Source organism: Phoenix dactylifera, chromosome 16 (genome assembly GCF_051530095.1).
Source record: "Phoenix dactylifera cultivar Ajwa chromosome 16, Ajwa_hap1_PhDact_Kaust_v1.1, whole genome shotgun sequence".
Lineage (NCBI taxonomy): Eukaryota > Viridiplantae > Streptophyta > Magnoliopsida > Arecales > Arecaceae > Phoenix > Phoenix dactylifera.
The window spans coordinates 21,513,304-21,532,670 of NC_143205.1; the positions used below are offsets into that span (position 1 = coordinate 21,513,304).

At 37.6% G+C, this 19,367-nt stretch overlaps 1 protein-coding gene across 3 annotated transcripts; it reads left to right on the plus strand.

Annotated features, from left to right (window-relative positions):
• Positions 1-1,315: 1,315 nt before the first annotated feature.
• LOC103705575 (putative anion transporter 4, chloroplastic) lies at positions 1,316-16,682 on the plus strand. 3 transcript variants are annotated; one of them, XM_039115201.3, is made up of 11 exons: positions 1,316-1,693; positions 3,665-4,281; positions 4,447-4,554; positions 8,338-8,493; positions 10,261-10,476; positions 11,245-11,454; positions 12,760-12,897; positions 13,390-13,491; positions 13,887-13,952; positions 15,609-15,693; positions 15,824-16,682. In XM_039115201.3, exons 1-11 carry the CDS (start codon positions 1,639-1,641, stop codon positions 15,919-15,921), a joined length of 1,851 nt encoding a protein of 616 aa, XP_038971129.1. In that variant the 5' UTR covers positions 1,316-1,638; the 3' UTR covers positions 15,922-16,682. The 3 variants fall into 3 exon arrangements, with proteins under 3 accessions (XP_038971129.1, XP_088568306.1, XP_088568305.1); XM_088712179.2 differs by having other exon boundaries at positions 1,391-1,693; positions 3,628-4,281; XM_088712180.2 differs by lacking the exon at positions 8,338-8,493 and having other exon boundaries at positions 1,379-1,693.
• Positions 16,683-19,367: the final 2,685 nt, after the last annotated feature.

Consider the following 19,367-nt stretch of genomic DNA (forward strand, 5'->3'; position numbering starts at 1 on the left):
CACTTGATCTTGATTTTTCACATGTTCAAACCAATCATCCATGTAAGCTGCAACTCCATGCCTCATCACTTGAGCTTGTTCGTATATGGATATATTTCGCTTTTAACCACATAACAGGGAGGTGTGACTTGTCATTCTCCCGGCTAAAAGCTTCCACTACCTGCAAAGTTCCATCTACCAGTTCTCTTTATTACTAGCAAGATTCTTGTTCAAATACAGACTCAGTAACGACGCAACAAAACCATCTTGAACGTCCTACTAATCCAAAAGCAAGAATAATAGTTGTTATCACAGAATCCCAAGCCGATGCCGGAGCTCGGGTTAAATGGCTTTGAGGTCGGTGAGAATCAAACTGCATAGGTCAGCCGAGGTATGGATGAACTAGTCTCCTCCAGGGATAACCTGCAAAAAGTTTGTTTGCCAAAAGTTTCCAACAAAGACTCTCCGATACCTAAGTCATAATAATAGGGCAATACTATTGAAGAAAGAAATTTTTACAGAGTAAAGTCTCTAAATAAGTTTACCCGAGAATTTCTAGACTGCCCATTTATATAGGGTAGTCAATCGATTCGTTACCTAATTTTGCGCAACGTGTATTTATTTGCCAGGTAATGGCTAGCTGCATATTTACAACGTGAGAAATGGTCTGTGTAAGCACTGTACAGTGGTGATCACGCTGATCGCGTGTTGACAACAGTGTTGCTATATTTGCCGGTCTTTACTAACACGTGCCGATTGGCTCCTCCATTTTTGCCGAAGTTGTTTACCTCGGTATTAAACGAGGTGAAGAAGATCGATCTAATTCGAGGACGAGATGTCTAATATTTTTATTCACTAAAATTAAGGGTTCTGGAGCCTGGTAGAAATTTTTCTTATAAAAAAAAATAAAAAATCTTGACCTCAAGAGAACCAACCTTGCCAACATGCTGGCTCAACAGTTTTGATCAGACGTGCAGGACTGGAATGGTATATCAAACGAAAGCAAAACATCCACTAATTTAACGGCTATAATCACATCATGGTCTGTTGAATGAGTGGCCGCTACCGTGGTCGGTGGTCCCATCTCCAGACCGCAACAGCATCTCGAACCAGGGACCGTCGGATCGAGACCTCAACGGCTGCAATCGACCCCTCGTCACGCACGATCATTCCTCCTCTCTCATTCCCCGAAGACACTTTCTTTTCTTTTGGTACGACCGAAGTCACCCTTCAGCTACAGGCTTTTTCCCAGCCCTTCGTTACGGCCGAGGAGATGCTCCCAGATCCGACGGCCCCGAAATATCACGTAATAATCCAAGCGTTACGTTCCGAAGCTGGAACGCGACGTGGGCACGAGCCCGGCCCCTCATCTGGGCTTTATCAACAGGTGGAGATACCTCCAGCGGGCAACGTCCGACCTTTTTCCCGCTTCTGAAAGCCAGACATGCCGTGTGTGCTCGAGAGGGCGCACCACCGTTTATCCTCTTCTCCTCCGCCTTCTTGCTCTGCTCCGTCGGAGAAGAGCTCGGCGCGAGGGCAGAATCCGGACCTTTGAGTTCGGTTTAGGGATTTTTTTCCCTACTCTTCTTCTTCGATTCGTTCTCGTTTTGGCGGATTGGGGCTTCTTGCTGCTCTCTGGGAGCTCGAGTCGGGTCGGAGATGGCGATGGGAGCTGCGATCTCGGGCAGAAGCTTCGGATCCCCTTTCGTATCAGGTTCTTTTAAGCTTTTCATGGTGGTGGATTCTTGACCTGTAGTTATCCTTCTTTTCTTGTTTTGTTGAATCATTAATTTCTAGCTGGAGTCCGTGGAATTAAAATTTTGTGAGATTATATGCTGCATTGGTGCCAGTTTCTTTGATTATTTTAGTTGTCGATTCTTCATCTAATATTGTCTTCTTTCCAGAATATATCCATTCTGTTGGTACACTTTCTTATTTATTCTTTCTTTCTTGTTTGGATTGTGGTTAATTTCTTGATTTGGAGTTTGTAGAATTAAATTCAGGTTCTTTGATCTTTTTTTTTTGCTTATTGGTTCTTGATCTGTTTTGGTATTTTCTCAAGAACATGTTCTGTTCGTGCATTTTCTTGATTTTTTTTTTTTTTGTTGTTCTGGGTTGTCATAGTTTTCTGGGTTACCAAGAACCTTCTTTTTTTTTTTTGCGATTATATGCTGCATTGATGTATTGGTTATGCCAGAGATTTATTTTCAAATGCTAGGGAATCTAGGAATGTAGGGTATGGGTGATGGTTCTTGGAGGAAGTAAATGACTCTAAGAGCTGTGGGGATCGAAGTAATTTGTATGGATTTTTGATTTATTATTTAACCTCGTAGTTCCTTGAATCCTGTGATAAGTGCTTTCCATAAAAATGATAATATTACCTTTTTTTTTAAAAAAAAATATATTGGATATTGTGTTTCTTGCTCAATTCTCATTACAATTTGGTTCTCTTTCATGTCATGGTTTGTTTGCTAGGCCGAATGAAGATAATATTAACAAATAAATGATATTCCCAATTTGTCCATAAATGAGATGATTTTTCACTGCATGCGCTTGTCTGTGTCAATCTCATGCCTTAAATCAGTCACAAGATGACTTGATTGCAAGATCTTCTGGTATGATCTATGGAATATTCTCCAAATTATCCTGCTTATTTTGATAAGCAGATAGTTCAGCAGTGTTTCTTTGCATTACTTTTGGTATATTTCCTAATTATTCTTTCAGTTTGATGTATATGAACAAGTAGGTTCTACTTAAGGCATTAATTCACTTTGACTGCATGGATTCAGGCAAATCTATGATACAAAATTACAGGGGAATTGTTAACTTTGGTTGGGGTCAAGTGCAATGAGCCTGCAATGCCAAGGTTCAACCTGCTAGTTTGGTCAGTGAAGTTGGTTTCCCAACCCTTGTCTTCAGGCCTTTCCTCGAGGCAAAGTCGTGGGATCTAGATCCTTGGTTTATACTGTCCATGAGCCCTGGTTGAGTTAATGTGACAAGGCGAGGTTCAAGAGTATTATTCATTAGTTCTAAATCTCATATAATAGTGGTTTGCGTTTGAAGAAATAACCTAATGAAAGTGGATAATTTCAATGTGAATCCTTGAGGACTTGTACTCAATGCCATCCATTCTTAGGGCCCTGTTATTAGCAAGTCAAATGATCTAAATGTGTGTAGGAGCTGTCCATTGATCTTTAACATGCGATGTGCATGATCTTGCAATCCTCAACAAAATTGACGTAATTTATAAATTCTAGAAGTTAAAACTTGTCCTTTCTATTTTAAATCCTAATCAAGTGGAAGACATTCATGCGAAGTATACTTGGTAAAACAAGTTAAACGAAACACCTAAATTACGCGGTCTTAAAAGCTGACATCTTGTATCTATAATTATTTTGCTTCAATGAAAACATGAAGCCATTTCTTCAACCATTGCCAATTGCTAAAATTTAACACCATGCACATGTTTCTTAAATTCTGTGATTGTTCTTATCAAATTTCTTTTTTCTTTTTTGATATATATCAAAAGTTTGATTCTAAGATTCTGGGCATTGACATTCTCAAAATATTTGTATAATGAAGCTTAAGTTCTGTGTCCCTTTACTGATAATCTTAAGATGATGTGAACGACTCCACTGAATCTTGCAGTGTTTATCAGAATAAATGGTTTTAATGATATCGGCAGGAAAAAATTATCAAGCAGAGCGGCCTACTGCACGCGACAGAAAGGTGCATGCAACATTTCCTGGAGAGCAATTGGCATGGGGTGCAAATTTCAGCTTGTCTGTTCAAAGAGAAAGTTCTAATGTTGTTAGGTGTGCCTTCTTCACAACTTATTTTAACTGTGGTTTAGATAAGATTACCATGGTTAAGAGAGTTGCATTTCTTGGGGGGATGGAACATCCTCTGTCAAGTTCTCTGGCGAACTTTTCTACGGGAAGGTTGAGCATCATTAATCTCAAGCGAAGAAGTCCTGCAAGAACGGAATGCTTTCTTTCTTCAGACCCGCTAAATAATGGTTGGTTGCAGCCAAGAAAGTTGGATAATATTGGTATATCAGATAGTCCTCGTCACAATTCAGAGTATCATTCAGCAATAAAACCCCATGCTGACTTCAGATCAGAGCAATATGAAATAACAGGATCACAAATGGATTCATTGAACTCTTCAGAAGTGCCCAGTGAAGCAGTTTTATTAGGAGGAGATGTGAGGAAAGTTTCTCATTGGTGGGAGTGGTTTCCTAAGCGCTGGTTGATTGTGCTTTTATGCTTTTTTGCATTTCTTCTCTGCAACATGGATCGAGTAAGCTAGTCTCTGTTTCTATTTGTAGCAGTCACTTTCATTCTACCTCAAATGAAATATCTCTTTGTGTTTTGCAGTCCTTATGCATGCATCCATGCCTGTGTGGTTCTGGATTTTGACTATAATGTCTCTGTGTGTTTGCTAAACTGATGTCATGTAATTCAGGTGAATATGAGCATTGCGATCCTTCCAATGTCAGCAGAGTTTAAATGGAATCCAGCAACTATGGGCCTAATACAGTCATCTTTTTTCTGGGGTTACCTTCTTACTCAGGTCTGTCTTGATTCTTGGTTTTCTTTAAACAGCGACATAATTAAGAAATTTTCTTTGATATCAATTACTTTTTCCACCATAAAGTATAGTGCAGTGAGACTTCATAAGATGATAGTCCACTCCCTTTGATTCATTTTATCATCTAATTAATTTCACCATTGTTGTATTATTTGTTGAGATAAATTGTTGAACATGCTTACCTTCTTGGATGGTGCATGAGAATATGCAATGCATGATATATTGATATTTCAGTATGTTCAAATATTTGCACTTTCGCAGTGTGTTCTGACAAAGATAGGCTATATGGATGTCGATACTATTTTTTTAGTTTTATTTTATGATTGTGATTTTTTTTTTGTTCTCATGGGTGTTGTGGTTTGATTTTTGGACTTTGGTTAAACCTTAAAGTTAATAGGTCTCATGCAGACTCTCTCTCTCTCTCTCTCTCTCTCTCTCTCTCTCTGTCTCTCTGTGGCAAGAGATTTGGACTACTAAGTGACAGATATAATATATGCGATGTCTATTCTGGATGTATGTTAACTTGTTCAAAAATTCCAAATCATACAAATATGCTAATTTTAAATATTGGGTGCATTCGGTCTGATGTCAATTCACATATGTAGGTATTTTTATAAGAATGATTATGCAATGTTCTTTGGTTGAGGTTCTAGGCGTTTGCTCTCAATATCTGCTGGACTTGAACAGATGTCCATATGCTATAACGGTTTGTTTACACTGAAAAACTAATCTAATCTGATGTTGCCACATAAGTTTATTTATTTGAGGCCCCAGATCTAGGAATAGCCCTAATTAAGTTTCTAATGATATACTTAAAAAATGTAAAAAAAGAGGAAAATGAAAAAAAGAAGAATAGACAGAAGAAACAGATGGAGAGAAGAGAAAGTGGATATAGCAACCTCTGCTGCTATCACCTTTTTCATCCACCCGATCCTTTTGGTATCAGGTCAACAAGAGGTAGACCCCCCGTTATAGAAGGTAGGCCTTCTTCCCTTTTTAAGCTTGCTAGTAAGGGCATTAGATGGAATAAGGGTTACTGATGGTGTGGATGTGGCTTGAAGGTAGTAAGCATTAGAATTGGTTTGGTGGTAGAAGGTTCAAATTGGTGAACTATGCACTAGGCTTTTAACTCTGCTTATTTCTTTTTCTCCAGCTAGGTGTCTTTAGTTGGAGAGAAAGTAAATGAATGGTTAATTCAAACTTCCTAGAGGCTTTTAGTGGGATAATAATGCTCTGCAAAGATCAGTGAGGTTACACAACAGGTGATAAATATATCTCCAGAACTTGTTTAATGAGGCTTATAAGGACTGCAGAAATAGGAGGCACACCATGGCTTGGACAGGCTGCATGCTGAACTCTTACATAATTTTACTTCCTTTGCATAGAATTAGAAGGACTATTTAATATCAGACTGGAGAATGCTATATGAGTAGTAGTTCTGTTTTCAAGGTTCTTATTATGTAAAATGAACTTAATTTTGATTCTTCAGTATTAAGTTCTCAGAATGTTAACACTTCATAAATACCTACCAGAAGCCTGTGATTTTCATTCTTTAGTGTCAAAACAGATTGTAATCCTTGAGCGCCTTTTCTGTGGAAGATACTAAATTTCAGCATAGATTGCCAATGTGAGAGTTTGGTGCTAATGGTGCTTGTAGAATAAGTTTTATTGTTATCCTCAAAAACATCATCTATTTTACGAGCAATCATGTATCTATGACAATTTAACACTTTGCCATGTATAAGAAAGATGGGAATGACTGAAAATGCGTATAGAGGGTGCATTTAGCTAATATGTATATGCTGTAAAATGAATTGACTAACAGTTCTTCCTAAGGCATCTAATGTCACCTAATTATATATAAGATCACTACATGACCAGGACAGGTAAAGGAAACTGTAGGTAACTTTTTATCTGAGCTTGAATGCATTTGACCAGTCACTGACAGGATTACAGGAACATAGAACTGATACTGGCTTGACCATAATTTATAAGATTTATGCATGTGTTTTTGGTGACTATGTATACTACATGGAGATGGACAAACAGTTGGAAAGTTTGCTCAAATTTCATTAAATTACTGGTGCGTGCCTATACAATACCTTAGCTTGTTACATATAGGTGTAGTTATTCTTGTTACCTGCTGTAGGAGAATGCTATAAGGCTTCATCACATGCTACCTGACCTTGTATAGCTTATGTAGATCTATACTTAGTAATATATTCAATTGACATGAGGTATTGTTTTGTACGTGGAAAGTGGTGAATTGAGATGGTAACATGGGGGCTGCCCTTTCCTGAGGGTTTTAATAAATTACCAAAGAGTGCTGGTCTTAATTCCTTTTATTGCTAAAACCACTCTTATATCTTCTCTTATCAACCCAAACCATATTTCTTTAGCTAAGTTAAACTTTTATGTGTAAATAAAACAATCAATCATATTACATTGATTAAAAATATCTCCTAGATATATTGTTCCATTTGTTCTTCCGACGTCCAGTTCCTACTATTTTCCATCACGCAAATAGCATGGACTTGGATCATAGACTCTGGAGCTTCAAGGCACATGGCACACGGGAAATGACGTAAGCACGAAAATAATTCTTTAAATAAAGAACGGATACACCGAATACATCGAAACTCATTGCCCATGGATAGTTTCGACAAAAAAAAAGAAAAGAAACATGGTTTAGCGGATTCGGAATAAGGATTGCTTGTCCTTTGGGGGATGAGACACCTCTAGACCTATCTCAGCACGTTGTTCACATTGTTTTGTCAAGGAGGCCGAGCCGAGATCGATGTCGGATGAAGGAAGAGGACGATTGGCCGCACCGGTTGAGGAGAAGCGTAAGTAGTAAAGTCCGCGGGGCGATTTGAAAAGGAGTCTATCTTTCTTGTAGTGCCTTCCATTCCTCGAGAAAGAATCTCTTCCGGGTTTCATTAGATTAAAAAACGATGCTTCCTTGGCCGTGTGGAACATGGATGAGCATTATGTCATTCCTACAAGTGATCCGACTGGAAGAAGTGTTATATGAGGACTTCGAGATCAAATAGAGAATGTTTCTTTCCATTCCTCGTGAGCCACTTATTTCTCCGAAACAAGAGATCAAAGTGATTTTCCTCCTTTTTCCCAAATAGTCGACGGTCTTACACCATTGGGATATAACTAAAATGCTCAAAAAAAAAAAGAAGCCTATGCAGAGTGGGTTGCTAGAGATGAGGAGGAAGATAACCTAATCCACATTCAGCACATGAAGGGACTTGCTCAAAGCCTCTGATATATAAGTTCTTGACTATTTTTTTTTTTTTGTGCTCTTCTTTCAGTCTAAAAATAGAGCCTTCTTCATCATCCATGTGAAATCTTTAAATTTTTGTTACAGGTTGCTAATGACACTTTACATAAATTTTTAATTTGAGATGTTAACTGAATCTTTAATTATTGCATTGAAGAAAATGTGAAGCTTACATGTTTGCAACATAAAGAAGGTAAGATTGCTCCATTGTGACCTGGGGTTACGGGTTTGAAACACAGAAACAGCCTCTCTGCATGCGGGGGTAAGGCTGTGTACATCTGACTCTCTCCAAAAGCCGCAGTGGCAGGAGCCTTGTTCACTGGGATGGCCTTTTCTTTTACATATTTCCAACATAATTCACTATATAGGATTTTTCAAATAAATAAAATATCACATAGTATCTAATTTATGGGAACCATGCTCCTCTGACTTTCTCTTATTTTGACCTTTCCCATGCTTGCTCTGACATGCAGATTGTTGGAGGTATTTGGGCAGATAAGATTGGTGGTAAGTTGGTACTGGGCTTCGGTGTTATATGGTGGTCAATTGCAACAGTTCTGACACCTGTTGCTGCTAAAATTGGACTTCCTTTCTTACTTGTCATGCGTGCTTTTATGGGGATTGGTGAGGTTGGCTTCTTCTGATATATAATTTTTTCCCCTCTTCCTGTTGATCTTTGAAATGATTTTAGGACTTAAGTAAAAAGTGTGCTAATTTTTGCCCTAATTTATTTTATTCCTCTTGTCTTTTTACATGTTGATGTTCATTGTGCGTCATCTCAGTTACATTATTTAAGGGTTGCTTTTCCAAGATATCTCTTTCCTGTTATATGCTGTGATCATATCTTGGTATCAACTGTTTGCCAACATTTATCAGTCAGTTGAATTGCAGAACCATTAGTCTTTTTGGGGAACTATAGAACCTTTCATAGCAATACTCTAGCACTATCTAGATTAGCATCATACTATACAAATAGGATATTTTTATCCCCTAAATAGTAACCACAACTGGCAGTCTCATCAATAAGTACATTTTTGAAATAGAGGTATTATTTATAAGGTCTATCTCGCCTGCAGGATGGTACCAATCAAATTTGAAAAGTTGAGCATATCTATGATTTTTGAATTTGTTGGTAGTCAGAGCTTGCACTATGATCTAGAAGTTAGCAAATTGTAAGTGAGCTACGGGCTCATGCATATTGTTGTGACTCCATGTTTTAATCTATGAGGTGATTGTAAATGCAACAAAAAAAAGTCCATTCATGAGAATAGAGAGAGATATAATGGATAAGAGGAAAATGATAGTGGAGAGGAAGAAGAATGTAAGTAGAGAAAATAGAGATAAAGGGGAGAAGTGGTTGCAACATTAATTGATCTATGTACTCACCTCCCTGTTATGTTAGCAAAGGATAGGTACCTACAGGGCTAGATAGAGTAATCCCCTCAATAAGTGGCTGCTTGCCATTTTATTTGAATAAGATTAGCAGCTTTTTGTAACTTAAGCCTGCATGCAACATATGCCACAATAGCTAAGAAAGGTGTCTAAAGGTAGAAATATCCTGCCAAGATAACATTATTTGGGACCTACAACTATACAGACATGTAGCCACTTGCTGTGCACGGTATCTTACAAATGTTTTTTTGGGCATGCACATTGATATATAGATAATTACATCAATGCATATGTCTAGTGTTACATGCAAAAGCACATGAAGCGCAGATCAATAGAGAAACATGTAAAGCCTCTCCACTCATTTGAATGGACTATCATAGTTTTATTCTCATACAATTCTAGCTAACAATTGTTGAACTAAATTGATTTTGTCTTCCACTAATCACCATTATATGGATTAGTATTTCATTGTAGTATGGTACTATAGAGCTTTTCTTGAGAGCGAGGAAGGGAGAGCCACCTGCGCTATAATTACGCAGACCCAGATAATTGAGTGCACTACCCAAGACTTGAATCCAGAACATCTGGTAGCTAAGTGGAGGGGTGTGACCATTGTGATATATGCCAACTAACCATTGTACCATAGAGTTATGTAACTTGATTTGTAATCTGTTTCAAAATTATCTTTTACATTTATTGTGTCAAGCGACATGGATGACCCCTTTTTGTTGTGTATATATGATTATTACCTTGTTTTTTTTTTAACTGTAAATGCAAGAAGTTTGTACCCATTCCATGATATAAAAAATCTTATTTTCCTTTATTCTGATATATTTGATTTTGTAATCAAAATTTTTCTTGTCATGTTATTCTTTCAGTTAGTACTTACTGCTATATCTATAAGCTTTTATCATTATCTGCTAGCAATTTTAAATAGCTTCATGCAGACATAATCTTGTTTTTTATTGGGACTTTGCTTAAATGTAGTGATGTTGTCTTTTCAGGGTGTTGCTATGCCTGCAATGAACAACATACTTTCTAAATGGATTCCAGTATCAGAGAGAAGCAGATCACTTGCCTTCGTATACAGTGGGATGTATCTAGGTTCTGTCGCAGGCTTGGCCTTTTCACCTATTTTGATACACAATTTTGGTTGGCCTTCTGTCTTTTATGCATTTGGATCCCTTGGAAGTGTCTGGTTTGCATTGTGGCGAAGCAAAGTAAGCTGTCTTTCCTTTGAAATTCTAGTCTCTCTCTCTCTCTCTCTCTCTCCCTCTCTCTCTCTCTCTCACACACACACACACATACACATACACATGCATATATGCATGTTTTTGGCTTTCGGAGATTCATCTTGTGCAACTTCTTTGAATGTGTTCCATCGAATTCACCCATTTGTTATTTTGCAGTTTTAGTTTGGCCAAGATCTTAAAATGGATGAATTATCCTATTCAAATGATCTGCTGTATTAACAGTAATAGTGCTCCACAAATGATCTAGGGCATCTGCTGGTTACTCCCTAGTAGTTTATTTTGACTGCATCTTTTTTCGTTCTAGTGGAAGAAGGTTTGCTTGGGTAAAATGGACAAAAGTAGTATCGCAACTGGAAATGTAAATTCTATATATCTCCATCTTCACTTCGCATTATGGTTTGCCATATTGACCCATACCACTTAGTATCAGGTGTGCTGTACCTAACCAGTATGGTACCAAGTTCAATACCACGTAGGGGTCGAACTGGTTTGTATGGGGTGGAACGACTGATTCTGCTCAGTATTGTGTTGCACCTACATGCACCATCTGGTTCTGGGCAGTACCATGGATGGGTGTGAGAAAAGGTCTTCTGAACCTATGCTAGTATTGGGGTGCAACATATCATATTGGGTATACTGTACTATATGGTAAGGTACCGTATAGGGAACCTTGATTCACAGCATCACTGCAGCATGCATTTTTTCCCCTCTTTTTTTAATTTAATCTCTTATCAGGCTCACAGCTCTCCACAAGAAGACCCAGAGCTTAGATCGGAGGAAAAGAGGCTTATCTTAGGGGGTAGTGTGCTGAAGGAACCTGTTTCTTCCATACCATGGAGGCTAATTTTATCAAAGGGTCCGGTTTGGGCTCTGATAATATCCCATTTTTGCCATAATTGGGGAACCTTTATCCTTCTAACATGGATGCCTACATACTACAACCAGGTATTAAATATTTCATGATTTCATATGCATGTGATGTATTTTAGTGATGAACTTGTGATGGCTATTGTACTTTCGTTACTATACTTGATATTCAGTTACCGGGCCATACAAATTTATGGGCAAATATGTAAGGTGAAGGAAGCCCTCGACATAATGAACCTAGGGACATCAGTTAAAAATCAGTTGTCCAGTAGCATCTCTTGATGTTTCTCAAAAGAAAAATGTTTTTACTTGATCTATCCGTAATCCAATGACTTGAGTCATTTCCCAATCTCTTCTCCTCAGGTACAACCTTCAACGTCAGGAATGTTGCACTCTCCTATCATATTACTAAAGCAATCAAGAAACTCCATGCTAGGAAAACAAGATATGTTAGTTTAACAAAGTGGCATGATTTTTATCGCTTTAAAACAGTTGTTAAGATTGAACATGTATTTGTCTGTTACTAAATCATTTGAGATAGTTGTAAATTGAACCTGGAAATTTGGTTCATGTATTATTCATCCACTTTTCTATGTTTGTTTACTATAAATGCCAGATTAATAAATATCGACTTATAGATATTGAAACCAGTTTGATGACATGTAACATGTGATATTTCCAAGAAGAGGTCCTTTTACAATATGGCAGGAAAGCAAACAGAATGATACTGTGCATACCGCATAAGGAAAACATATAAAAACAATAACTTATTCTACTTGTAGGGGAAAGTAGGTATTTGTAGTTTGATGGTTATGACGACACTATTAGACTTAAAGCAAATCCTTGTTGAGGCATTTCTTGAACATCTTTGCCTAGAAGAGACATCTGTACTAGCCCATTTAAAGGTTTCATAATTCAGAGTTTGGGTGCACTCTGCATCTAAGCTAAGATAAATGTAGTTTGAACTTTGGAGCAATTTGGAATGCTGGTAGAAGAGAAATTTAATACACTGATCGGCCATAGAACTGACACCAGTAAGGTTGATCGAGTATTTTATGTTAATGAGACTGCCATGAGTTGTAAGAAGTTGCATAAATAAAGTAGCTTTAGTACATCTTATGATTCTGTTATATACTAAAAGTGTGGCTTCTTCAGACTGGATTCATGAATGGAAACTTCTGCCTTATACTTTTGCTTCTTTCAGAAGTTTTCGTATTTCTTCATGTTTCTTTATTTTACGATACCATGCCTTGTGTGAGTGTGCATCTGTGATGCAAAGAAATGTGCAAAACAATCTCAATTTTCTCAGTGTTGTGCGCAAGTACAAATAGATACTTTTATATGGATTGATATGAATTTCTATATTCAATTGGTTTTCTGCAGGTCTTGAAGTTTAATCTTACAGAATCTGGCTTGTTATGTGTCTTGCCATGGTTAACTATGGCTGTGTTTGCAAACATAGGAGGATGGATTGCAGATACGCTTGTAGGAAAAGGGCTTTCCATAACCACAGTTCGTAAAGTAAGTTTTTGACTTTATGGAATGTTCACATCTGTGCAGGCAGGGTTGATAATGCTTGATTTCGGCACCTTGACATGATATTCAACTTCCCTGTTGTCTTACCATTTCTTTTGCATGTGCTTTTGTTCATGTCATGCATTCTTGGATATTTTTTTGGGGGATAAAATATTTCAAATTTAATGGTTACCTAGTGCGAGTTATTTATTGACAATTTGACATTACTAGTCATAGCAAGTCATTGATTACAGACAGTTTTACAAACGTTGAAATTTATGATCCATTTTAATCAACACCAAGTAATTTGCCCCCTCTCCCCCTCCACCGACCATTTTTTTTGTTTCTATTGTTTATCTTGGCTTCAATGTCTTAGCGAGCATATCAGGTTAAAATATAAATACAAATAATTTCTCAAACCTTACAATTACAGCTGAAGAAAAACATGTCACTTCAGATTTGTATTGAACTTGAAACCCTTTTTTCCTGATGGTGCAGATTATGCAGTCAATTGGCTTTCTTGGGCCAGCCTTCTTTCTCACACAGCTGAGTCATGTCCGTACTCCTGCCTTAGCGGTGCTATGCATGGCATGCAGTCAGGTTTGACATGCTTTTCTGCCGGTTTATCTGTGTTCAACATATGGTTAGCAATTTACCTGCTTGTTTTTTTATCATTTTCCCTTTAGTGTAGGTGCTTCAGATTTTTTATTAGTTTCTTTCTCCCCCATCCTTCATTTTCACCATGGCCAATATCTTTTATAATGAACCAAATGTTTTGATGCAAGCTTGAAATTGAAAGTATTATATTCATTCTGCATTCTTCCTGCAGACTACTTCAACTTCTTTTGTATCTATCATTGAAATTGTTCTGTACTGTAACTGACATGAGGTCACATTAGTTATGTCTTACAAATCCCTTGGAAATAGGATATCTTGATAAAGCGGCATGTTTTAGTTAGTTATTTGAATTCCTTTTTGTTCCCTTCTCTTTTCAGGGCAGTGATGCCTTTTCACAGTCTGGTCTGTATTCTAATCATCAAGACATTGGTCCACGCTATGCGGTATGCTTCCTTTACCTTTATCCTAGTTATTGATTAGAATACAATCCACTATCTGATTATGATGAAGTAGCAACTTTTTATCGAACAAAATGATTTGGAACTATTTCTTTTTAGTTCTGAAAAATAAAAAAGAAGGCTGGTTGGTAACAAGTTATCATCTGAAAAGCCAATTTGCTGTCATGAAATTAGCTAAACCTTATTTTATTCTCTGCAGATGACCTTTTTCTTTTACCAGTCATGATATCTAGTATGGCTAGTTTGTTTACAAACATACTGATAAAAATAAAGTTAATATTTATGCAAATTATAAACCTAGAGTGTGGTTAGATAAGAAGTGTATGTGACTTCCTAAAAACTGGCAGCGTGAAATGTAGAGGAACGTAAAATAACTACATTTTTAACTAACTACAAAGAAATTGCGATCTATTCTTGAAATGCTTGCCCTTAATGAATGCTAAAGATGTGATACTCTGCTTTAGTATGTGTGTGTCTTTTTTTAAAAAAAAATAAGGTAACAGTTTGTTTCTCGCCTTCCCAGGGCATAAGAAAAGCTTAGAAGCTAATAGCACATGGAGATTCTTAAGATGGTACAGCCTTTAATCTTTGGGATGTGTCCTAATTCTCGAACCTGTATAAGGGTTCCACATAACACGAGAAAATATGAATAATATTGTCAAGCAAAGACCAGTTAGTTCCGCAAGAAAACAAGGAGGTGTCCTGTGTTAGAGTAACAAGCTTTTGAGGGTAGGAAGAGTAATAAGTTAGACCACTGGAATTGAAAGTGGTAGTTCATTGTTGGGAAATGAGGCAATGGGACTAATGTTGTAAATGTGGTAGGGGAAAGAGGATTTATCATTCTCAGTCAGCAGTATGGGTATCTGAGGAGATAATAGTATCCAACAAGAGTAGAAGTATTTAGGTCCTAATGCTGTATAGCACATAAGTAATTATATATGACAGCAACACGGTATTGGTAGTTTGGTACCTATTGCTGTACACTAGACAAAAAGAGAGTTATCTGAGCAGCATAGTAGTTATACTTTGAATGACTAGTTGCATCTTGTAGCACTCACCATGTGATCATGCTTTACAAAGAGGGTTGGACTTGGAGGTTTGCTTTTATTGAGGAACTTGGAGTCAGCAATGATGGTCAGAGATGGCTCTTTTGCAATAAACACACTACTGATGGAGAGGACTCGTAAGCAATTTCCTTGAGAGAGGAGTTACCTGTGCAATTACCTTCGAGAGAGGAGCTACCCTAAATGACAACTAATAGTAAAACAGTTTCCACAAAGACAGCCCTGAATATAGGGCGAAGCTTGGAAACAATATTAGATCAGCAACAACAGTTGGCATTTGCTCTGATGTGCCATTTCATGTTCTTAATGAATTGGTGACAGGCCCCAATCTTTACATCAATAAAAGAAAACACGAAGAAAAAGAAAGGAAAAGAAAGAACAGTTGGCATGATTAGGACTGTTAAAACCTTATTCAATTGTCATTATATAATTTATATTGGTGTATATATTCATAATATCTGGATGTTCTTTTACATATCAGATCAACGACTAGCTTTTGTGCATTTACTTGGTTAACCTTAAAAAAAATCTCTTTTTCTTGTACTCGGTTAAAGTGGAAATCTATTTGGAACTACAGGGAGTGCTGCTGGGGTTATCAAACACAGCAGGGGTGCTTGCAGGAGTCCTTGGTACTGCTGCCACTGGATACATCCTTCAACGAGGCAAGCCCAGCAAAACAGTCATCTTTTAAAAATTTTAGTTTTTATCAATATGCAGCAATTTAAGTTGACTTATAAGCTTCCAATTTTATGCTGATATCTATTTTCTTTTATTCAAACTTTGAGTTGACAGGCTCATGGGATGATGTTTTTAAAGTGTCCGTTGCCTTGTATATCATTGGTACATTCGTCTGGAACATATTTGCAACTGGTGAGAAAGTACTTGAATGAAAAGAAGGCAGCAAATGCAGTCACTACCAAACTAAATAGTTCTGTTAAGATATAGAGATTAGAAAGCAACATCGTCATGTTGGAGCAAAAATGCAGCTAAATTTGCCATATCCGTAGCCATATGACAATGCAAGGTCGACTCACAACAGCCATATAATCATTCAGATGACATGCAAATTCAAGAGAATTGGAAAAAGAAAAATACAAAATGCTAGAAACATTGTTGAGACTCATCTTTTTTTCTTAAAGGTTTTTTTGGTTATTTAAGCAATCCGTCTTTCTTGATACTCTATCATGCTCCTTTTTGTTGTTGGGTGGCCCACCATGCATTTTGGCAGTAATTCGCAGTTATGCTGTGAGATGGTGAAGCTGATATGTTGTATGTTTATGCGCACAGCGATGAAAGCTTTCGAAACTGTGTTAAGGTTGTGTACAAAGGTTATATTACATCGGTCGGTATCGATGTGTACAAACTGTACCATATTATACTAGTATGGATCATATTGTACCATATTGGTACTGAAGTAGTATTCAGTACGGACGGCTTATTGAGTATGCCGAAGCGGGTATCATATCAAACATACCAACCCTGTAATATAATGGTATCAGTATAGAATTTGGTACCGAGACAGCGAACTTTGATTACCTATAATCTGTTGTTGCATATTCTTAGTTCGAGGATCAAATATTTGTTTAATAGCAATTCTGTGTGGTATTATAAATCAAATGGATTTTGGTGATGAGATCCAGAATTATACAAATACACATTAAATATGCATGCTGGCTGCTGCTGGTGACCAGCCTTGAAGTCATCTCTTGATTCTGTTCGTCATGTCTTACTTTGTCTCTCTCTCTCTCTCTCTCTCTCTCTCTCTCTCTTGTATATATGATGGCCAAGACATAGGAATCCTAAGATTATCTTTTTCTGCTGATAAAAGGTTGCCCTATGTTTCGGAATCTTACTTAGTGACGAAAATTTTCGATACATGGTTGGTGGATTCTCTAAAAGCTAAACAATCTAGTATTGGCATGGTACATATCATGCCAAGCAATTTTAGTGCTTGTCATGCTTGGTAAGCAGTTGCCACGTAAAATGCCAGGTACTAGCATGCGGTGGCAGTGGCACGCCACTAAGGGACGACATAGCAGGTATCTGTCATGCTATCTTGATTGATGCTCGAGTCTACCATAGCAAGAGGTAGGATGCCCTGCTTGTGCTTTTTCATGGTTCCCTTAGTATCCGTCATAATCCTATGTTAGGATTTATACGAGTTTCTCGTTTACTAAGTTTGTAACCCACAAACTTAGTAAACGAAAGGGTGATAACAGTTCACCATATTGGCTTTCGTTCTAATCACAGCTACAGATAAAGTTAAACCGGTTAGCTAATAATTTTAAACAGAAAAGATTTAACTAATGATCATATACTGTATTTAGATCAGAGGTGGCAATCGGGATGGGTCGAGCAAGATCTGAATCAGATCGGATACATGATAGATCAATCATTTGTCGATTCGAACCCGATTTGTTTAATAAACGAATCAAAAATTCATATCCGAACTAGACCATTTTATTTTTATTTTTTATTTTTTGGAAATAATTTGACTATTTTATCAAACTGATAATCTGGTTCGATTTATAATGGATTGAAATAAGTTAAGCGGGGCTGGTAATTTTCCCGAAAAGTAAAGCTCCTGGACGTCCAGAACTGCCGTTCGTTATTAGCATCATTGCTGCAATTTTTTTTTGGCAACCTCGCAGCTCGAGTTTGAATAGAAATATGGTCACAGCACAGGTAAGAAGGCACGGGGATTTACTAAATTATGCATTAGCGTGATGCTGCTATCAAATGATTAATTTTTGATACAACATAGAAAGCATGCTTGTGCTTCGCATAATTTTTGGGGGCTTCAACAACGACTCCACATCCTCCGAGAATCCACTAACCCCGAGTAGTTCCAAGGATGCGGTGGATCGCGCTTAGCAATAATTTTTGGCTTCTAGGGGGGAGGATTCTTCCTATAATTTCCACGAGGGTGACCGGTCACTGGGGGACACAATCGATAAACTTGAAGCAGATGGGTGACAGGTTACCAGACACATGCATGCCTCTCGGCCTCATGCAGCCAGACGCATGCAGCCCGGAAAATCCCCGGTCCCATCATTTTGACCGTCTTCTTCGAGCAAACTCGAGTCAAACAATACTCGTGTTTTGCTGTGGATTTATATTCTCTCTTTCACTGCCTTTCTCCTGGTAAGTTTTAATCGAACAGTGCTCGTTCGCTGCTGCAAATTCTCAACCCTACGTGATTGGTAGTCCTGTTACAGTTCAAGATTTGTTTAGTGATCAATCATCAAGTCCCATGCATTCATTACCGAGTGTACTTTGTAGAGTGGAATAAAAAAATCTATCCTGAGATATTAAAGTACTGATTGAGAAACTTGTATAGAATCTAACCATCATACGAATGATTTATGCTTTGAATAAAGAAATATTGAAAGAAGATATAAAGAAATCAACTTCAGAATGAGAGTCTACTACTCATGTCCCCTTGGAGGTGGCTTTTCGTTTCCCACGACACTTGATTAATGTGCTCTTGCATGCTCAACGCTGGTGGTTGGTGGATTGCTCAATTGTTTTAATAGACCACCGGATTTGCTGGAGTGTAGAGTCGCAGTTTCTTATATATCTATTGGTAGGTGCTGATGAGAACTTGTTGAGGAGATGATGGCGGATGTAAATTTTCTGATATCAACGACATGACAACGAATGCTGGTGTCGAGTCATGCAAATGACCAAAAAGAAGTGAAGAGGAGTCATATTTTTGGCGAACACATTTTTTCTGCTTGCATTATAATGAGAACAGCAACTACTGCAATAGGAGGAGATGTCTGGCCCTGTAATAAAGTAGAGCTAACAAGAAAAAAAAAAGACCTGAAGTCATTGCTACTGTAGGATATTGCAGTCCAACCAGAAGAACTAAAGCAAGAAGAAATTAGTATTCTAAAAGAGCAAACCGCGATTATCTCATACTCTACCCTTTTAATTGAGTGATGGTCTTGAAGCTACCACATGATTGGAAATATCAATATTCCAAGACTTTTATCATGTTGGAGACTACATATTTAGATGGATTCGAGAATCCTAGAAATATTAAAATTGGAAAAGCAATATATCTTTCCTCCCTCTTCTCTTTATGTCACTCAGCAATTCACAAGCGAGCTGGAGTTCCACCTCCACAATGGATATCTCCATCAAATTACCTCCTATATCTTGAGATCCACCATTTACCAAGATTCTTGTACAAGTCATGGGATCACTTCTCCACAGCAACCTTTCTTCCATCAAATCAAAATGTAGATGAACAATAACAAGTAGGCCCATACACCACCATCAATAATGTACTACATTATGGTGATCATCCCATGCCAACCACCCCTCTCTC

Coding starts and splice junctions, on each gene's coding strand:
- LOC103705575 (XM_039115201.3), top strand. CDS start 1,639: ATGGCGATGGGAGCTGCGATCTCGGGCAGAAGCTTCGGATCCCCTTTC. Junction 1,694..3,664: donor CGGATCCCCTTTCGTATCAG/GTTCTTTTAAGC, acceptor TGATATCGGCAG/GAAAAAATTATCAAGCAGAG. Junction 10,477..11,244: donor TTGCATTGTGGCGAAGCAAA/GTAAGCTGTCTT, acceptor ATCTCTTATCAG/GCTCACAGCTCTCCACAAGA.